Genomic DNA, 17,199 nt, shown 5'->3' on the forward strand with positions numbered 1-17,199 from the left:
TTTGCCATTCACAGAATCCGTACAGTGCGAAAGGAGGCCATTCGGCCCCATGGAGCCTGCACTGACCACAACCCCATCCAGGCCCTATCCCCATAACCCCATGTATTTACCCTAGCTAGTCCCCTGACACTAAGGGGCAATTTAGCATGGCCAATCCACCTAACCCGCACATCTTTGGACTGTGGGAGGAAACTGGAGCACCCGAAGAAAACGCACGCAGACACAGGAGAATGTGCAAACTCCGCACAGACAGTGACCCAAGCCGGGAATTGAATCTGGGTCCCTGGCGCAGTGAGGCCGCAGTGCTAACCACTGTGCTGCCTATTCATCTTTTCAATGAGTTATTTTTGGATTTAATTGTAAACTCAGAAGGCTAAATCAAGATTAAACGGAAGTGGGGTAGGGGTAAATCCAAGTACATTAGTTGATTGAGAAGCCAATTAAATGCATGGTTAAAGCTTTGGCAAGGATTTTAACCCCCTCTCCTTGGAGGAATATACAGGAAGACTTGTTGGAACTACACCCATATGGAAAGAAAAGGCCAGAGGGACTGCTGAACAGTGGTCAGTGAAGATTAATACTGAATGATTGACATCCACAAAACAAAGCCATAAACCTCTGTTCACCTCGCACACTGATTTTGATACGGTAATGATGCAGAAACTAGCATTTCAATCTGTTCAAAGCCACTGAGGAATTGTTTCTGGCATTTATTTGTTCCTTTAGATGGAACTTGACATGTCTGAGCGGTTCCTTGCTCTCTAGGAGAAATGAGCCAGAATAGACCATCAACAACAGAGGAAGTCTGAATGAAACCGGGACAGCAACTATGGGTTAACGATAGAAGCACTTTACAAAAGGCTCAGCTCACTTCAAAGTCCCTGGGGGTGGGGGTGGGAGTGGGTGAAAAAAGGCAACACAGTAATTTGAGGTGAACTAATAAACAGATACCAAGTAAGGCCAAACCATGTTCAAAGTGCGATATACAAACTAAGAAAACGAGTTCTAAGATTGCTGAGGGACATTTAAAAAAACAAATAAAAAAACAGATATGGTAATTAAACTCTAAAAAGTCAGAGTCTGCACGCGGACTCCAAAAAGTTTTTCCAAGAGCTGATCATGAGTTGGATTTGCATAGCATCAGGAAGACATGTTCTAAATCTTTGCAGGGATAATGTCCCTGTCGTGCGCGTGTGTTAAAAAACAAACAACGGTTTTATGCCCAAATCCTACTTAGACAGCTTCTTCGAACCACACACCCAAATCAGCAATGCTACTGTATGCACAGTGCCGATACATTAAACTTTTTTCAATGTTGTTTTTAATAGCCTTAAGTTAGGAACATTTTACCCCATTACCCTAGATAATTTAATAAAAATAGCAACTACAATTGTTCATCTTTTGGGGGGGGGGGGTGGTGCGGTGGTGGGAATGAATGAGGGGAGTTCAAGATTAGCATTAGTCTTGTGTGAAGATTTCATTCTGAAATGGCTTTAAGATTATGCCCCTGATTCTTGGCTCCCCACCCTCACACACCCCTTGCCCACAAAATAAAATTGGGGAACTAATCAATTTTGAGAAAGTTGGTTCTCCCAATTAGTGATCGGTAATTTACCCACTGATAATTAGTTCATGAATTGATCTGCTAAATGTACAAATGTTGTTACAATGTTGGGTCGCAGCAGCATACTATTTCAAATGTATCACAGCTAATGTCTTCACATGGAATGGGTGTATTAATGAAGCTGACTTTATTAAATAACAGGGAAACACAAAGACAAGTGTCTGGTTTGATCATAATTACCAAGAACGTGGCACAAAGTTCCAGCTTTAATTCCTTCACCACCCTCCCTTAAGATTCCACCTACAAATAAGTTCTTCAACTCATGCCTGCATATTACTGTTACTTCAAAGTTCATAGAACAAGTGAACTGCCTAATATTTTCCCATGAAAGAACCTTTGGATGTCTGCCAATTACTTCCAAGGAGTCATTTGACTGTGTTTCATCACCATGTCTGTATAAACACTCACAAACATTTGTGCAATGCAAGCGAGAGTCCAGCGTGGGCTGATTATACAGAGATTGTTCCAGGAACAAAAAGCTGAATTACAATAAGGAGTTTCATGGGTTCTGGGGAAACGCTCTTTAAGTTTGTCCCATTTTCTCTGTTGCCCTTTAATGTGAGTAAGTGCGCTATCTTTCGGGAGACCCAGTGAATAGACATCACAGGTGTGGCTAGTGCTGCTTCTTGGTTCAATATCCAAAGGTGCAATACACCAGGGGAATTATCCAATCACTTTACTACTACATGCCTCAGAGAACTGGTGTTGGGTCTTATATTAATTGAGATCTATTCAAATTCTAGCCTCCTTTCAACCCTCAGAACACAACTGGCAGAGTAGTATCATCCCACCCACTTTGAGTATCCCTTGATTATGTATTTCACGGGTCATAGAATAGTACATGCAACCCATCAAGTCTGCTGCAGCTCTTTCCAACAGCAATCCAATTTGTTGCACCACCCACTCTTTCCCCATGTCCCTGCAATCTTTTAATCCTTTCAATATATGGCCAATTCCCTTTTGAAACCACTACTGAATGCTACCCACCACCCTTGTACACATTGCATTCCAAATTCTAACCAGTTGTTGTTTTGAAAAAAATTGCCTCACATCATTTCTGGTGCTTTTGTTAATCATTTCAAATATTTACCCTCCACTTAGTGACCCTTCAGGCATTGGTAGCAATTTCATTACTACCAATATCCAAACAACTGCTATTTTAAACCCCACTATCATAGAATCATAGAAATCATAGAAACCCTACAGTGCAGAAGGAGGCCATTCGGCCCATCGAGTCTGCACCGACCACAATCCCACCCAGGCCCTACCCCCCACATATTTACCCGCTAATCCCTCTAATTTACGCATCTCAGGGGCAATTTTAACCTGGCCAATCAACCTAACCCGCACATCTTTGGACTGTGGGAGGAAACCGGAGCACCCGGAGGAAACCCACGCAAACACGAGGAGAATGTGCAAACTCCACACAGACAGTGACCCGAGCCGGGAATCGAACCCGGGACCCTGGAGCTGTGAAGCAGCAGTGCTAACCACTGTGCTACCGTGCCGCCTCTCCTCTTCGTGTTCTCTGATTGAAGGAGAATAATTTTAACTTCTGTGCTTTATCCAGCCGTAACATCTCATCCCCTGCTGTTAAATCTCTTCTGTAGCCTCTTCAAAACTTGTGTGACCTGTCTAAATATTCCAGAATTGGCTGGAATATTCAGCTGGGGAAGAACTAGGTGTTTTGTACAGGCTCAGCATCACTTTCATCACTCTGCTTCCACTTAGAAAGTCCAAGATCCCATATGTTTTAACTGCTTTGTTTGTCTGGCGTACCATTCCCAAAGATTTGTGCACAAGCACCCCTAGGTCTCTCTGCTCTTGCACCTCAAAGTGACCACTTAGTTGTACTGCTGCCACCCCTCGTTCGTCTGACTAAACGTTTTCACCTCATACTTTGTGTTGAATTTCAATTGCCTTGTGTCTGCCCATTCCACTCGCCTGTCTATGTCCTCTGGAAGTCTATGAACATCTTCCTCATAGTTTGTTACATTTCCAAGTTTCATCATGCCCCTGCAAATTTTAAAATTGTGCCCTGTACCCGAAGTCATTAATGTATATTTCTGAGCATTTACCAGCTATTTCCATAAATAATGCATAAAAAGTTTGATGCAAACAATGTCTTGGTGGGTTAACTTCTCCCACAAGTAAACCAACCAGTTTCTCGAACGTCCTTGTAGCAGACATATGGTTGTCTTACAGCCAACATGAGACATGTTTAAATAGACTTTCCTCTGACACTAACACAGTCAGAAAAGTTTGTGCAAGTTCTTAAATCACATTGCAATACATTACTTTCCTGCAATAAATGCACTCATTTCAACCAGGATTCAATTATGACTTTTTAATGTTCTTTCTCCACGAAAAGAATCATTTCTTGGAGGTGTGCGCTAGACTTGTGAAAGCCTATCATTGTTACAATATACCACTGCGAGCAAACTAATCATAAATGCTATTCATAAGCTCTCTGATTTTAGGGTTAACCTGATGATTACCATCCAAAAGGCAACTCCTAACATTAGGGTTAAATCTGATAAAAGTCACGAATGCCAATGTCAGCATATCATAGCTCTGGTGTGACATATATATCACTTTTGCCTTTCAGTGTAGCGTGCACATCACCGTCCCTCAGATTATAAATGTCACCGCTCTCCGTGCTGCAGTCGAACCCTGGTAGGACCTCCAAGCAATTAAGAGGGAGCACTGATGGATTTAATAACTTCTGCTATGTCGTAAATCAGCAGCTGTCTCAGTTCAAGTTACAAGGGTCCTGCTAATGGAGTAGAAACGAGCGGGCTGGAGTTACAGCACACCTTCAGCATTTGTTTATTTGAGTAAACAATAAGCATCTGCAACGCATCTCAAAATATAACAGTGTGAGCACACTCAGTAGCTGCTTAGCTCAATGCCTCCTCCACTATATGCAATTGGAACAAGCTCCATCGGGTCTGGGAGGGTGGCTGCAGGGAGGAGATGTTGGAGAAACACATAGATGTACCAATTCATAATAACATTAGATTTTGAGACAATTGCAAACATTGATCAAACTTAAAATGTATTTTGCTTGTTCCTTCCAAAATTACTAGGGTGGATCACTTTTTCTTTTATTGTGCTTAATTTTTAACCTGAGGAATGATGTATTTTCTGACCAGAATTAAAGAAAACTCTAAATCTAAAAGGCCAAATTGTTTACTACACACAGTTTGGAACTCATCCACTCTTGGATGTTTAATGCTCCCATCAGGAGTGTTTCAGGTGAAGAGTGTGGATGCATTTAACAGAAAGCTGGATAAGTACATGAAGGAGAAAGGAATAGAAGGCTATGTCAGTATAGTTAAATGAGGCACAGTGGGAGGAGGCTCGTGTGAAGCACTGAATGGTCTGTTGCTGTGTGGTAAATTGTATGTAATTTGATTCTACGCAAGTATGGTTCAAGTTACTGTAGTTATTTTTGTACCCCATTAGTAAGACCTCCTGAACTCCCCTGGTAACCTGACCGAAGACAGCTGCTGAGTGCTGGCAGAGCAGAAGCTGTTGCATCCAGCGATGGTCTCTTTTAATTACTTGGAGCTCCATGCCAGGACTTCAAGTACAGCACGGAGACTGGTGACATTTGCAATCCGAGGTAACTTTTCCCTGTGGTAATTTTAAAAATGTGTACACAGTTTTCTGAGGTAAACCGAGGAGCAGAGGCTGACTTGGCCTTGGCTTTGCGCAGTACATCTGCAAAGCCAACAGCAGGATATCTGATGCTATTTCAGCTACCATATAGCCAGCGATCTGTCTGGATTCAATTAAATGACATTGTTGGCAATAACTGATGCTGGGGAAAAAGCCGGTTGAAATGTGCCATATCTGCACATCTTAGAGGCAGCTCATTATTGGTTTGGCTGTCCCAGCTGGCTTCCAATCTGTCTTGTTCCACTGCGCTTTGTTTAATAATCTCCTATGTTCAATAAATGCAAAGTATTCATCCACTGTGTCAGTAATATAGATGCTTGAGATCAGGATTCCAACTTATTCTGGCCATGTTGATGTCAAACTATATCAAGGCTTATAGTTAATAACACCCAGGCTTCAGAAGTTAGCACAACATCCAAAAATAATGTGATGTTCACTATTAGCCTCTCATCTTTGAGGATCTCTCTAACTTATGGGAGCAGTATTATAAAGAACAGGATCTTCAACACTTAAAGGGGAGATCATCTCAAGCCAGCAATTACAAAAGACTCAATCTCACAATAAATAAGTTTGTTCGGTACCCTTTCTGATACAAGGCACTCTGCCTGTTTTTGGACTGGCACAGATTCGTAACAAATTGTTAAGTTCAGACAAGGATAAGAAGCCACAAGATCTCTGTAGACAAATTGTACTAAAATAGACTAGAGCATTCCAAATCTGAAAAATTAGCTTGAACACTTTCACTAGACTGAGAGTTTGCTCAGAAATTCCATCAGTCCTCATTGAAAAAAAAGTCAAATTCACTGAGGTTTCATGGACATCTCAAAGACAGGTCTATGGTAGTCATCAAATACGTTCCATCTATACCTGGGCTGCCCCTTAAGCATCCAGTCAAGTTTCACAAGGTACAATTTTTAAAAAATTGTGTGGCCCATTTATAATCTGCCATAAAATTAGAAGCACCGTTCATTACTTTTATCACTGAATCACTCCAGCCCTCCACCCCATTGCTGATCTTTCCCTTTAGGTCTTTATCCCTGGCTATTACTTGCATGAAAGCTGTTTATAGCAAACATCTTCCAGTTCATTAACCAGAATTATGATCTCAGATTCTGTCGCCACAGACGCTGCAACTAACCTCAAGGACTTGTATCATGTGGTGGCTGGATTGCGGCAAAAAGGAATATCTTACCTCGTTCAAGAGATTTGTTGATCCCTCCTGCTGACAGTGGACCATTGTGAAAATTAGTCAGGCTGTCTCTTCTACCTACTGACCTGACGTTGCCATGGTAACGATTGACCAAGATCTGCCTTAGAGCTTCACCCTTGGCAAGGCAAAAACAAACGTGTTAGACAAGCGGAGAGTACAGAGCTTTGAGAGAGCGAACAGGTGTAACTGTAAACCACTGACGATAAAAGAAAAGCCAACATTAGCGAGAAGTAGTCATATTGCAGGACAACATGAAGAAGCATTTTAGGACTCTTGATGAACATAAAGTATACCTCCTCAAAATCGACATGCTCATTGAAGGAAAGCACCTCTTCTTGGTCAGTGTAACCAAAGATGATTCAACGATAACTAGATTAAAGTATGTGTATTGTCATGGGCAAGGGAATGGTGGTCTGGACAGAAGCAGATGTTGGGCTGCCAGATACCAAAATTCAAGGCCAATACCTGCCCCATCTCCAAGTTATCCTCTTGTTACTACAAAATACACAGCAAGATACAGCATTATGCTTTGGAAGATACATTACTATTCTCAAATTTGCTTAAAAGCGAGTGGCAAAAAAAAGTTTTCTACTTCAAATGTGTGTTCCAACATAGCACACAAGCACCAGAATATTTATGAAGATATTCTTCAGGACAGGAGAAGTGAGATAAAAAAGGTTTGATAACAAACCCCATATCCACTCCATCACCAAAACTTCATTCTCGTCTCTGTCCAGTCTCAGCCCATCTGCTTCTGAAACCTCTTCAATACGTCTATTTACAACACCTCCAAACACCTTCTGGCCTCTGATCAACCACCCTCCGTAAGCCACAAGTTTCATTCAAAACTTCACCATCCATATCCTAACATGAAGTCCTGTTCACCCATCATCCCTTGTGCTCACCTAACCCAGTTTGGCTCCCAGCCCGGCAACTATGAATTTAAAAATTCTCATCTTGGTGTTCAAACCCCTCCAAAACTTCATTGCTCCCCAACTCTGTAACCTCTTCCGTCCTCAGAGGATTTTACATTTCTGCAACTCTGACTTTTAATACAGCCCCAATTTCCTTCATTTTACCGATTACAACATCTGCTGCCCAGACTTCCTGAATGCTTCTATCTCACTGTACCCTCCTCCATGATGGTGCTCCTTAAAGCCTGCCTTTGTGACCAACCTTTTGGTCTCCTGTGTAATTCTCTGCAGTTTGGTGACAAATTTTGTTTGATAATGCTCCTTCCAAGGTTCCTTGGGACATTTTACTATGTTAAAGTTGAGTCTTGTTAATTTTGTTAAGGGAATTGGGGTGACTGTCTGTATTTACAGAAAGAGGTCGCAATCCTAATAAAGGATGACATTTGATCTTGCACCAGGCATGTAAACCATTAGATCGTCACGTATGTTAGATACAAAGGGAGTTTTCCACCCCCATTTCTTTGAATCGAAACTGTAATATCAGAGACCAAGCTGAAAATAGCCAAATATAAAAAGGTAGCTAAAGAGAACACTGAAGCTCAAACCACTCCAGCATACACCCTTTGATAGAATATCAAAGAACTTTGAAAGTAGAAGAATCCAGCCATGAGAATGACTATAGTCACTGTTAATAAATGTTTCCTCATTTATTTTCTCTTAGGTATGAATTCCATCTCAAAACACAAGGCAGGGGATGGCAGTACATCTTGGAGCAGTACTGCAATGATGAGCTTGATTTGCATTGTCAAGTCAAGACTGCAAAGTTTTGTAGAACCATAAAGGTTGCCTGCAGGTGGCATCAAGAGAAATCCTTTGCGTATTTAATGAAGTAATGAATGTGCTTTAGCCTTTCCTGGTGGTTCAGCATCAGAAGTTTCATTAAAAAAAGTGTCAAGCTTCATTCTATTACTTGCTGAGTCAAACTTGCGTTTAGTAATTGGGCCCTGTATCAAATGCCTCCCTCTTGACAGCTCAGTAAATAAGTGCACCATGGGATTTGATGCTCAGTAATTGTAACCAGGAATTTCTATGGCTCAATTATTAGCCTGCGCTGTTCTTAGCCAGGGATGCTCAGGTTTATTTCAGTGAGCCAGAGAGGGATGACTGGAAAGGGGGAAGTAGCAGCAGGTTGCAAAAATTAGCGTTCCAAATACACTCTACTATTGTCAAGTGCCCTTGCCAGGATGCGCTCATGTGCAAACCTTAAATGTTAATGAGGTTACACTTCCACTGTCTCAAACTTCAATGGCACTCACTGCCTGGCTTCACCAATAAGGAACGGCCACTTTGAAGTGGTTTCACAGGGTTGGCAGCAGCTGTAAAAGAATACCCCAAATTCACCTCACTATCTTCAAGAGACATAGTGTAGTGCATATGTCAATGAACGTGTAACCTATGGAACGCTAATTCAGTTCCCACTGATGCTCTTTGAAATCAGTTAGAAAATAAATCTGAAAATGAAGAGCCAGTACCAGTAAAAGTAACCAAGAAGCTGCTGATTATTGTTGAAAACTTAAAGGGTATATTAATGCAATCTGCCAGCTTTACCTGGATCTGACCTACTTGTAACTCCAACCCTACCCAATTTTGGTTCTTAGTTGTCTATTGGATGACCGAGCAAGTCACTCAGCTGTATCCAGACCGCTACAAAACACAAACTGTTGCGGTTTTATAAAGCAATCCCCCACCTTCTCAGGGCACGAGGGGATTGGGAAAAAGTACCAGCCTTGCCAATGCTTTTAAAGTTTATTTATTAGTGTCAAAGTAGGCTTACATTAACACTGCAATGAAGTTACTGTGAAAATCCCCTAGTGGCTACACTCCGGCGCCCGTTCGGGTACACTAAGGGAGAATTTAGCATGGCCAATGCACCTAACCAGCATGTCTTTCAGGCTGAGAGAGGAAACCCACACAGACACAGGGAGAGAACTTGCAGGCTCTGCTCAGACAGTGACCCAAGCCGGGATTCGAACCCGGGTTCCTGGCACTGTGAGGCAGCTAACCACTGTGCCACCCACATGCCCATATTTTAAAAGTAAATAACGTATTGGGGTCTGGGGAAATATAAAGCTGCCTAAAGCAACTGGTATGCTGGTTTTGAACAAAATGGAGCGGAAAGTCCTTGCAAAGAAAAGAAACATCTTTCTTTATCTGGACAAGAAATTGGCTGGTGACATTTCGTCATATCTGTTCGCAGGCAGCCTCATTGAAATGCCAAATAAAAGTAGGCCTACAACCAGAGCTGGAAACGCTCAAACTCCCCAGGTAGAATGAAGGAAAGTCATACCTCACTCTCAACTAAGAATTAGAAAATCAAAGGTGAAATCCCGGGGTTCACAAAAGGACACAAAATTTAAGGATCAAATGAACCCAAAACAGGTTACCAGCTGTAAACACGTAAATACAGACAACTGGAATGTTGTGTCCTTATCCGTTCATGTCGGCAACTAAGGTTGCTTTAAGTTTTTTGTTCGGAGAAAGGGAACACTTCTAATGTGAACAATATTCCCATAACTGTGAAAACAAAGTCGCTCCTATTCCAATGCAAAACTAGCAAGAACTGAGCCAGCTCCAACAGCCATCAACATAGCTTGAATCAAGGAATCTCCAGTTGGACAGCTGAAATTGGATCCAACAGTTAGAAAACCATATTTTCCTTACTGTTTTTGCTGGGGGGACGTGGATGGAGATGGGTGCACTCAGGGTTCTAGCCCTTGCTGTGACACTTGCCATATTTCATTTATAAAGACTAACAACAGAGAAATCCATGCTACATGGAATAGAATCACTACAGTGCAGAAGGAGGCCATTCGGCCCATCGAGCCTGCACTGACAACAATCCCACCCAGGCCCTATCCCCATAACCCCATGTATTTGCCCTGCTAATCCCCCTGGCGCTAAGGGGCAATTTAGCATGGCCAATCAATCTAACCTGCACATCTTTGGACTGTGGGAGGAAACTGGAGCAACGGGCAGAAGTCCACGCAGACACGGGGAGAACGTGCAAATTCCACACAGACATTTACCCGAGGCCGGAATTGAACCCCGGTCTCTGGCACTGAGGGGCAGCAATGCTAACCACTGTGCCACCGTGCAGTACATGAATTGAAAAGATATGGCTCTGTTGTGACAAAAACTGAGAATAGGAATGGAATGGGAGAATAAATCTTGGGACATCTAAAAGGTAAAGAAAAATCCAGGGTATGGTCCTGCGCCACGGCCGTGTTAGAAAAATTCTCAAATACGTAGCTGGAGCCAAAAGGGTGAGAGTCACCATATCCATTTTGCATGATTCAAGGTGGATCCATAATGGGCTGATCAAAAGGCACTGTAACTTCAATTTTCCTGTAGCTTCAATTTTCCTGTAGCCTCGATTTTCTCAACGAAGAGTTTTGCAGAAGCTGTGCCATGAACATCGACACAGAGGAAGAACCGATGAGAGAAGTTACTAAATTATACAAAGATCCAACAAGCAATGATAAAACAGGATGCTGGGGTCAAACAGTGGAACTGTTGTCCACAATAGGAGTGAAAAGGAAAAACAGTGAGAGTCAAGAACAAGGGAATGCATCATACCAGTGATGTCCTACAGCTTGCCATTTTGAGCAGTAACTTGCATGGAATGCTCACATAAATGAGCAAAAATTGGACTTCTCAATCAATTCAACTAATAAATCAGTGTCTGGTTGATGGATCGATGAACCACCATAAGTTGTTGAAGACTTCACAACTTAATTGTTCAATGTGATCAAAAATAACATCAAGTATTTATATAGCACCTTTAACATAATAAAACATCTCATGGTTCATAGGAGCATTATAAAACAAAATTTGACAGAATCATATAAGGAGGTACTAGGATAACTGACCAAGAATTTGGTCAAGGAGATAGATTTTAAAGAAAGTCTTAAAAGGAGGAAAGGGAGACAGAGAGGAGGGACTTAGAACTTAGGGCCTAGGCAACTCCAAGCACAGGTACCAAAGTGGATTGATTCGACATCAGGATGCTCATGAAATCAGAATTGGAAGCAGCAGATATTTTGGAGGGTTGAGGTGCTGGAGGAGAAAGGGAGGAACTAGGTGACAAGGCCTTGAAGGGATTTCAGAAGGACGATGAGACCCTTAAAGTTTTGTTTAATTGGGAGCCAATGTAGGTCAGTGACTACAGGGTGAACAGGACTTGGGTGTGAGAAAGGATGCAGACTGCCGAGTTTTGGATGACCTCAAGTGTCTGAAGGGCTGAACATGGGAATCCAGTAGGAAAACATTGGACGAGTGAAACCTAGGAAGTGGCAAGGACACAAATGTGGGTTTCATCAGCAAATAAGCAAGAGACAGGGATGGAGTTGAGTGATTGAAGAGGCACACATAAATGGTCTTAGTGATGATGTGGGTATATATCAAAAGTTCATCTCGAGGTCAAGTACAGCATCAAGATTGGGAATGATCTGGTTCAGCCTCAGACAGTCATCACGAAGAGGGATGGGGGCAGTGGCTAGGTAACAAAGTATGGAGTGGGGGCCGAACACAGTGGCTTCAATCAGCTCAATATTTAACTGGAGGGAATTTCTGCTCACCCAGTATTGCATGGCTGAACAAGTGGTCTGACAGTTTAGGGAAATGGGAGGGGTCGGGAATAGTGGTAACGAGGCAGAGCTGGGTATAATGCAAAATTCCAATTTTGAACCTTTGCAGTAAACTTGCCGACATCCCAATTTCCACTGCTTTTGTGGTTTCAGGTTTTTCTTAAAGTTTACTTTAATACCACCAGTTTTGGGCCACTGGCCAAGTTGACCCCACTATTTTCACGTTTGAAAAAAAATATTGATTTTCTCTCTCTCTCTCAAATGGTACAGCTGTAGGACAAACTCCTCTGCTCTTGAACTGCTGGTCAGGTGGTTATTAAAATTTTCTGCTTATATAAAGGCACGAATCAGGTTTTCTGGAGTCTGTGAAACAAATGGCTGTAACTTTTGTGATCTTGCTGTGCAAATCAGAAATCATAGCTGGAAAAAGAAAATCAGCAGGGTAACTGCTTAACCACAGAATTTGAAAAAAATATATTTGAAGGCAAGTATGAAATTCTGATCTCATCCTACAAGGTGCACAACAGCCTTGAATTTCAAATACTCCCACTGGTCTTCGAAGCACGTTTAAAAAAAAATAGCTGAGTTTGGTACAGGGAGATCAGAGAGAAAGACTACAAGGCAAAATGTAAAGTCACCAATATATTAACCTCGAGAGTAAATTCCAAAACAATCAATTCTCAGCTGCAACACCCGCTGAGGCTGCTGTTAATCACCACACGCTAAACAGTACATTTCTAAGCTATTCTGCCAAAATGTGTCATTTTTCAGAAATCCACAGTCCAACAATAAAGCCTGCAGCACATGTTTAGTGGAATATTAACTGTGATGCGTGTTCAGCAAGCTACTTCACCTGACATAATGAAAGAAAATCCCTCCCACATACATGCTCCAATATAATTACCCAAATATAACACACTGTATCTGAGTGAACCCATCAAGCATTTACAATACTTTCACCACCGAACTACCTTGGGATACAAATGGCACATTCGAGCCCGAAAGCCTCCAGTAATCAATAGAATACAAGGGAAATTAAAAATGTTATTTCAAATGGGATCCGAACATCAAACAGATATATCAGTGTGATTTCACTGTCATTATCACAGCCAAAAGGTTAAACGTGAATAGATTCACTGAGCAACATCCCACTTGTCTTCAAATCAACAACTGAAAAAGATCAACCTCCACCATTGTGATCGCATTTCAAAAGTAGTTTCTTGGGCTGCTTAATTTCAAAATACCGATCAGAGGTAAGCATAAAAGGTTACATAGGATAAACACCAAGGAAACAGGCTACTCAGTTAATGTCAGTGATATGCTCCATGCGAGCCTCCTCCCATCTTTCCTGATCTAAATCCACCATTGCAATCACCCATTCCCTTCCCTCTCATGTGACTATCCAGTTCCACTTGAAAGCATCCATTATATTAGCTTCAACCACTCCATGTTGAATGCCATATTCTCATCACTCCTTGGGTGAATAAGAAATCATAGAAATCCTACAGTACAGAAAGAGGCCATTCGGCCCATCAAATCTGCACCGACCACAATCCCACCCAGGCCCTACCCCCACATCCCTACATATTTACTCACTAATCCCTCCAACCTACACATCTCAGGACACTAAGGGCAATTTTTAGCATGGCCAATCAACCTAACCCGCACATCTTTGGACGATAAATCTTTGGACGAATAAGAGTCTTCTAAATTCCCTGGTGACTATCTTCCATTGATGGCTTCTTGTTGCACTCTTCCCCGCAAGAGGAAATATTCTCTGTATTCACTCTATCAAAGCCTTTCATAATTTTAAAGGCCTTTATTCGGTCTCAATTACGAGACCAAGCCTGTCAACCTATTCCTGATTTGACGACTCACACATTTCCGATATCATCCTTGTAAATATTCTCAATCCTCTCCAATGCCTCTATATCCTTTTTATAATACTGTGTATACTCATGCAGTACTCAAATTGTTCTCTTAACCAAAGGTTGATATAGATTTTGCATAAATTTCCGACATTTCAAGTCCATCGCCTTCAAAATATAGCTTGATTTTTAAATGGCCCTGTTAACCTGTGACACATGTATGTGATTGGTGTAGAGATTGTTCCTTTATCCCAGCTAGACTTGCACTTTCCAAATAATGACTGACTTCCCTATTCTTCCTACCAAGGTACACTGAGCACATTTATCATTTGTTAAACTTCATTTGCCAATGTTACTTGTTATGCAAGTTTATTAGTGTCCTCCTGTCATTTGATGCGGTTCTCCTCAGTATTGACTGCAAATCACCAACTTGGTGTCATTCACAAATTTAGAAATGGCATTTTTAATTTGAAAGTCCAAATCATTAATCTAAATTGTGAACAGGAGTGGTCCCAACATTGGTCCTTGTGGAACAGCACTCCCCACCTTCTGCCATTCGGAATAATGACCTTTTATTCCCACATTCTACTTTGTCTTGAAGTGAGCAAGCAATCCATTCCATCATTTATCTTCATACTTCCAATTCACTAACCTTACTAGTCCATTATGGGGCAATAATCATGTGTCTTTTGGAAATCCAGATAAATGACATGTACCACATAACCATTGTCTACTCTCTTACCTTCTCAAAAAAAATGTTGGTCAGACAGATTTTCTCTGAAATCCATGCAGATTATTCATTATTATATTTTTTTCCATTTCTAGATGTTCATTTATTCTCCTTTAGTAGGACTTCCATTATTTTTCCTGCCACTCACGTCAAACTAACTTGTCTACAATTCCCTGGACATATTTTGTCCATTACAAGAGAGGAAGTGTTAGGTTTTTTAGGGAACATTAAAACTGACAAAGCCCCAGGGCCTGATGGCATCTATCCTCGACTGCTCAGGGAGACGAGAGATGAAATTGCTGGGCCTCTGACGGAAATCTTTGTCGCTTCTTTGGACACGGGTGAGGTCCCTCAGGATTGGAGGATAGCGAATGTGGTCCCGTTGTTTAAGAAGGGTAGCAGGGATAACCCAGGAAATTATAGGCCGGTGAGCTTGACGTCCGTGGTAGGGAAGTTGTTGGAGAGGATTCTTAGAGACAGGATGTATGTGCATTTAGAACGGAACAATCTCATTAGTGACAGACAGCATGGTTTTGTAAGAGGGAGGTCGTGCCTTACAAATTTGGTGGAGTTTTTTGAGGAAGTGACAAAAACGGTTGATGAAGGAAGGGCCGTGGATGTCGTCTATATGGATTTCAGTAAGGCATTTGACAAAGTCCCACATGGCAGGTTGGTTAAGAAGGTTAAGGCTCATGGGATACAAGGAGAAGTGGCTAGATGGGTGGAGAACTGGCTTGGCCATAGGAGACAGAGGGTAGTGGTCGAAGGGTCTTTTTCCGGCTGGAGGTCTGTGACCAGTGGTGTTCCGCAGGGCTATGTACTGGGACCTCTGCTATTTGTGATATATATAAATGATTTGGAAGAAGGTGTAACTGGTGTAATCAGCAAGTTTGCGGATGACACGAAGATGGCTGGAATTGCGGATAGTGAAGAGCATTGTCGGGCAATACAGCAGGATATAGATAGGCTGGAAAATTGGGCGGAAAGGTGGCAGATGGAGTTTAATCCGGATAAATGCGAAGTGATGCATTTTGGAAGAAATAATGTAGGGAGGAGTTATACAATAAATGGCAGAGTCATCAGGAGTATAGAAACACAGAGGGACCTAGGTGTGCAAGTCCACAAATCCTTGAAGGTGGCAACACAGGTGGAGAAGGTGGTGAAGAAGGCATATGGTATGCTTGCCTTTATAGGACGGGGTATAGAGTATAAAAACTGGAGTCTGATGATGCAGCTGTATAGAACGCTGGTTAGGCCACATTTGGAGTACTGCGTCCAGTTCTGGTCGCCGCACTACCAGAAGGACGTGGAGGCATTGGAGAGAGTGCAGAGAAGGTTTACCAGGATGTTGCCTGGTATGGAGGGTCTTAGCTATGAGGAGAGATTGGGTAGACTGGGGTTGTTCTCCTTGGAAAGACGGAGAATGAGGGGAGATCGAATAGAGGTATACAAGATTATGAAGGGTATAGATAGGGTGAACAGTGGGAAGCTTTTTCCCAGGTCGGAGGTGACGATCACGAGGGGTCACGGGCTCAAGCTGAGAGGGGCGAAGTATAACTCAGACATCAGAGGGACGTTTTTTACACAGAGGGTGGTGGGGGCCTGGAATGCGCTGCCAAGTAGGGTGGTGGAGGCAGGCACGCTGACATCGTTTAAGACTTACCTGGATAGTCACATGAGCAGCCTGGGAATGGAGGGATACAAACGATTGGTCTAGTTGGACCAAGGAGCGGTACAGGCTTGGAGGGCTGAAGGGCCTGTTTCCTGTGCTGTACTGTTCTTTGTTCTTAAAGGTAGGAATTAAATTAGCTATTTGTCAGTCTTCTAGCACCACATCTTTTTCTAAGGAATCATTAAATGTCTCTAGTAATGCCTCTGCTATCTTTTCTCCTTAATTCTTTCAAATATGGAGGTTCAATCCACCCTTACTTGGGCTTTATCCTTGGAGCTTGATTAGTTTCTTCAATACATCCATTTTTAATTTCATAAAGCACTCATCTCATTATTCTATGTCACATCCACTTGTGCCTGCTAAGTGAAGCTAAATAATTATATTATATTTTTGCCATCTTGGGTATTATCTTGTCTCTTGCTTACTGGTCCTCTTCCTATCACAGCCTTCTTTTTTATTGATGTGCCTGTAAATTATGATACTATTTTATTTTATGTCCCTTGATAATTTTGGTTTTGTACCACTATTTCTTTTAATGGAGTGGGAGTGTCGCAGGCAAAGCCAGCATTTGTTGCTCACCCCTAATTGGCCTTGAACTGAATGGCTTGCTAGGCTATTTCAAAGAGCAGTTAAGAGTCAACCACATTGTTGTGGGTATGGAATCACACGTAGGTCAGACCAAATGAGGACAGTAGATTTCCTTCCCAAAAAGGACATGACCCAGATGTGTTGTTATGACATCGATGATAGCTTCATGATAACGATTGCTGAGATTAGCTACATATTCCAGATTTATTAATTGAATTTAAATTCCACCAGTTGCTCTGGTAGATTAGCCTCAACTACTAATG

General features: G+C 42.0%; 1 protein-coding gene across 1 annotated transcript in view; it reads right to left on the minus strand.

The window, feature by feature from the left end:
- itpr1b (inositol 1,4,5-trisphosphate receptor, type 1b) overlaps positions 1 to 17,199 on the minus strand; it is a 521,126-nt gene that overhangs the window by 209,307 nt on the left and 294,620 nt on the right. Inside the window, exon 41 of the mRNA XM_078209411.1 lies at positions 6,501 to 6,633. Coding sequence (XP_078065537.1) covers positions 6,501 to 6,633 — 133 coding nt within the window. The remainder of the gene's footprint in view (positions 1 to 6,500; positions 6,634 to 17,199) is intronic.

The sequence above is a fragment of the Mustelus asterias genome, chromosome 3 (assembly GCF_964213995.1).
Source record: "Mustelus asterias chromosome 3, sMusAst1.hap1.1, whole genome shotgun sequence".
NCBI lineage: Eukaryota > Metazoa > Chordata > Chondrichthyes > Carcharhiniformes > Triakidae > Mustelus > Mustelus asterias.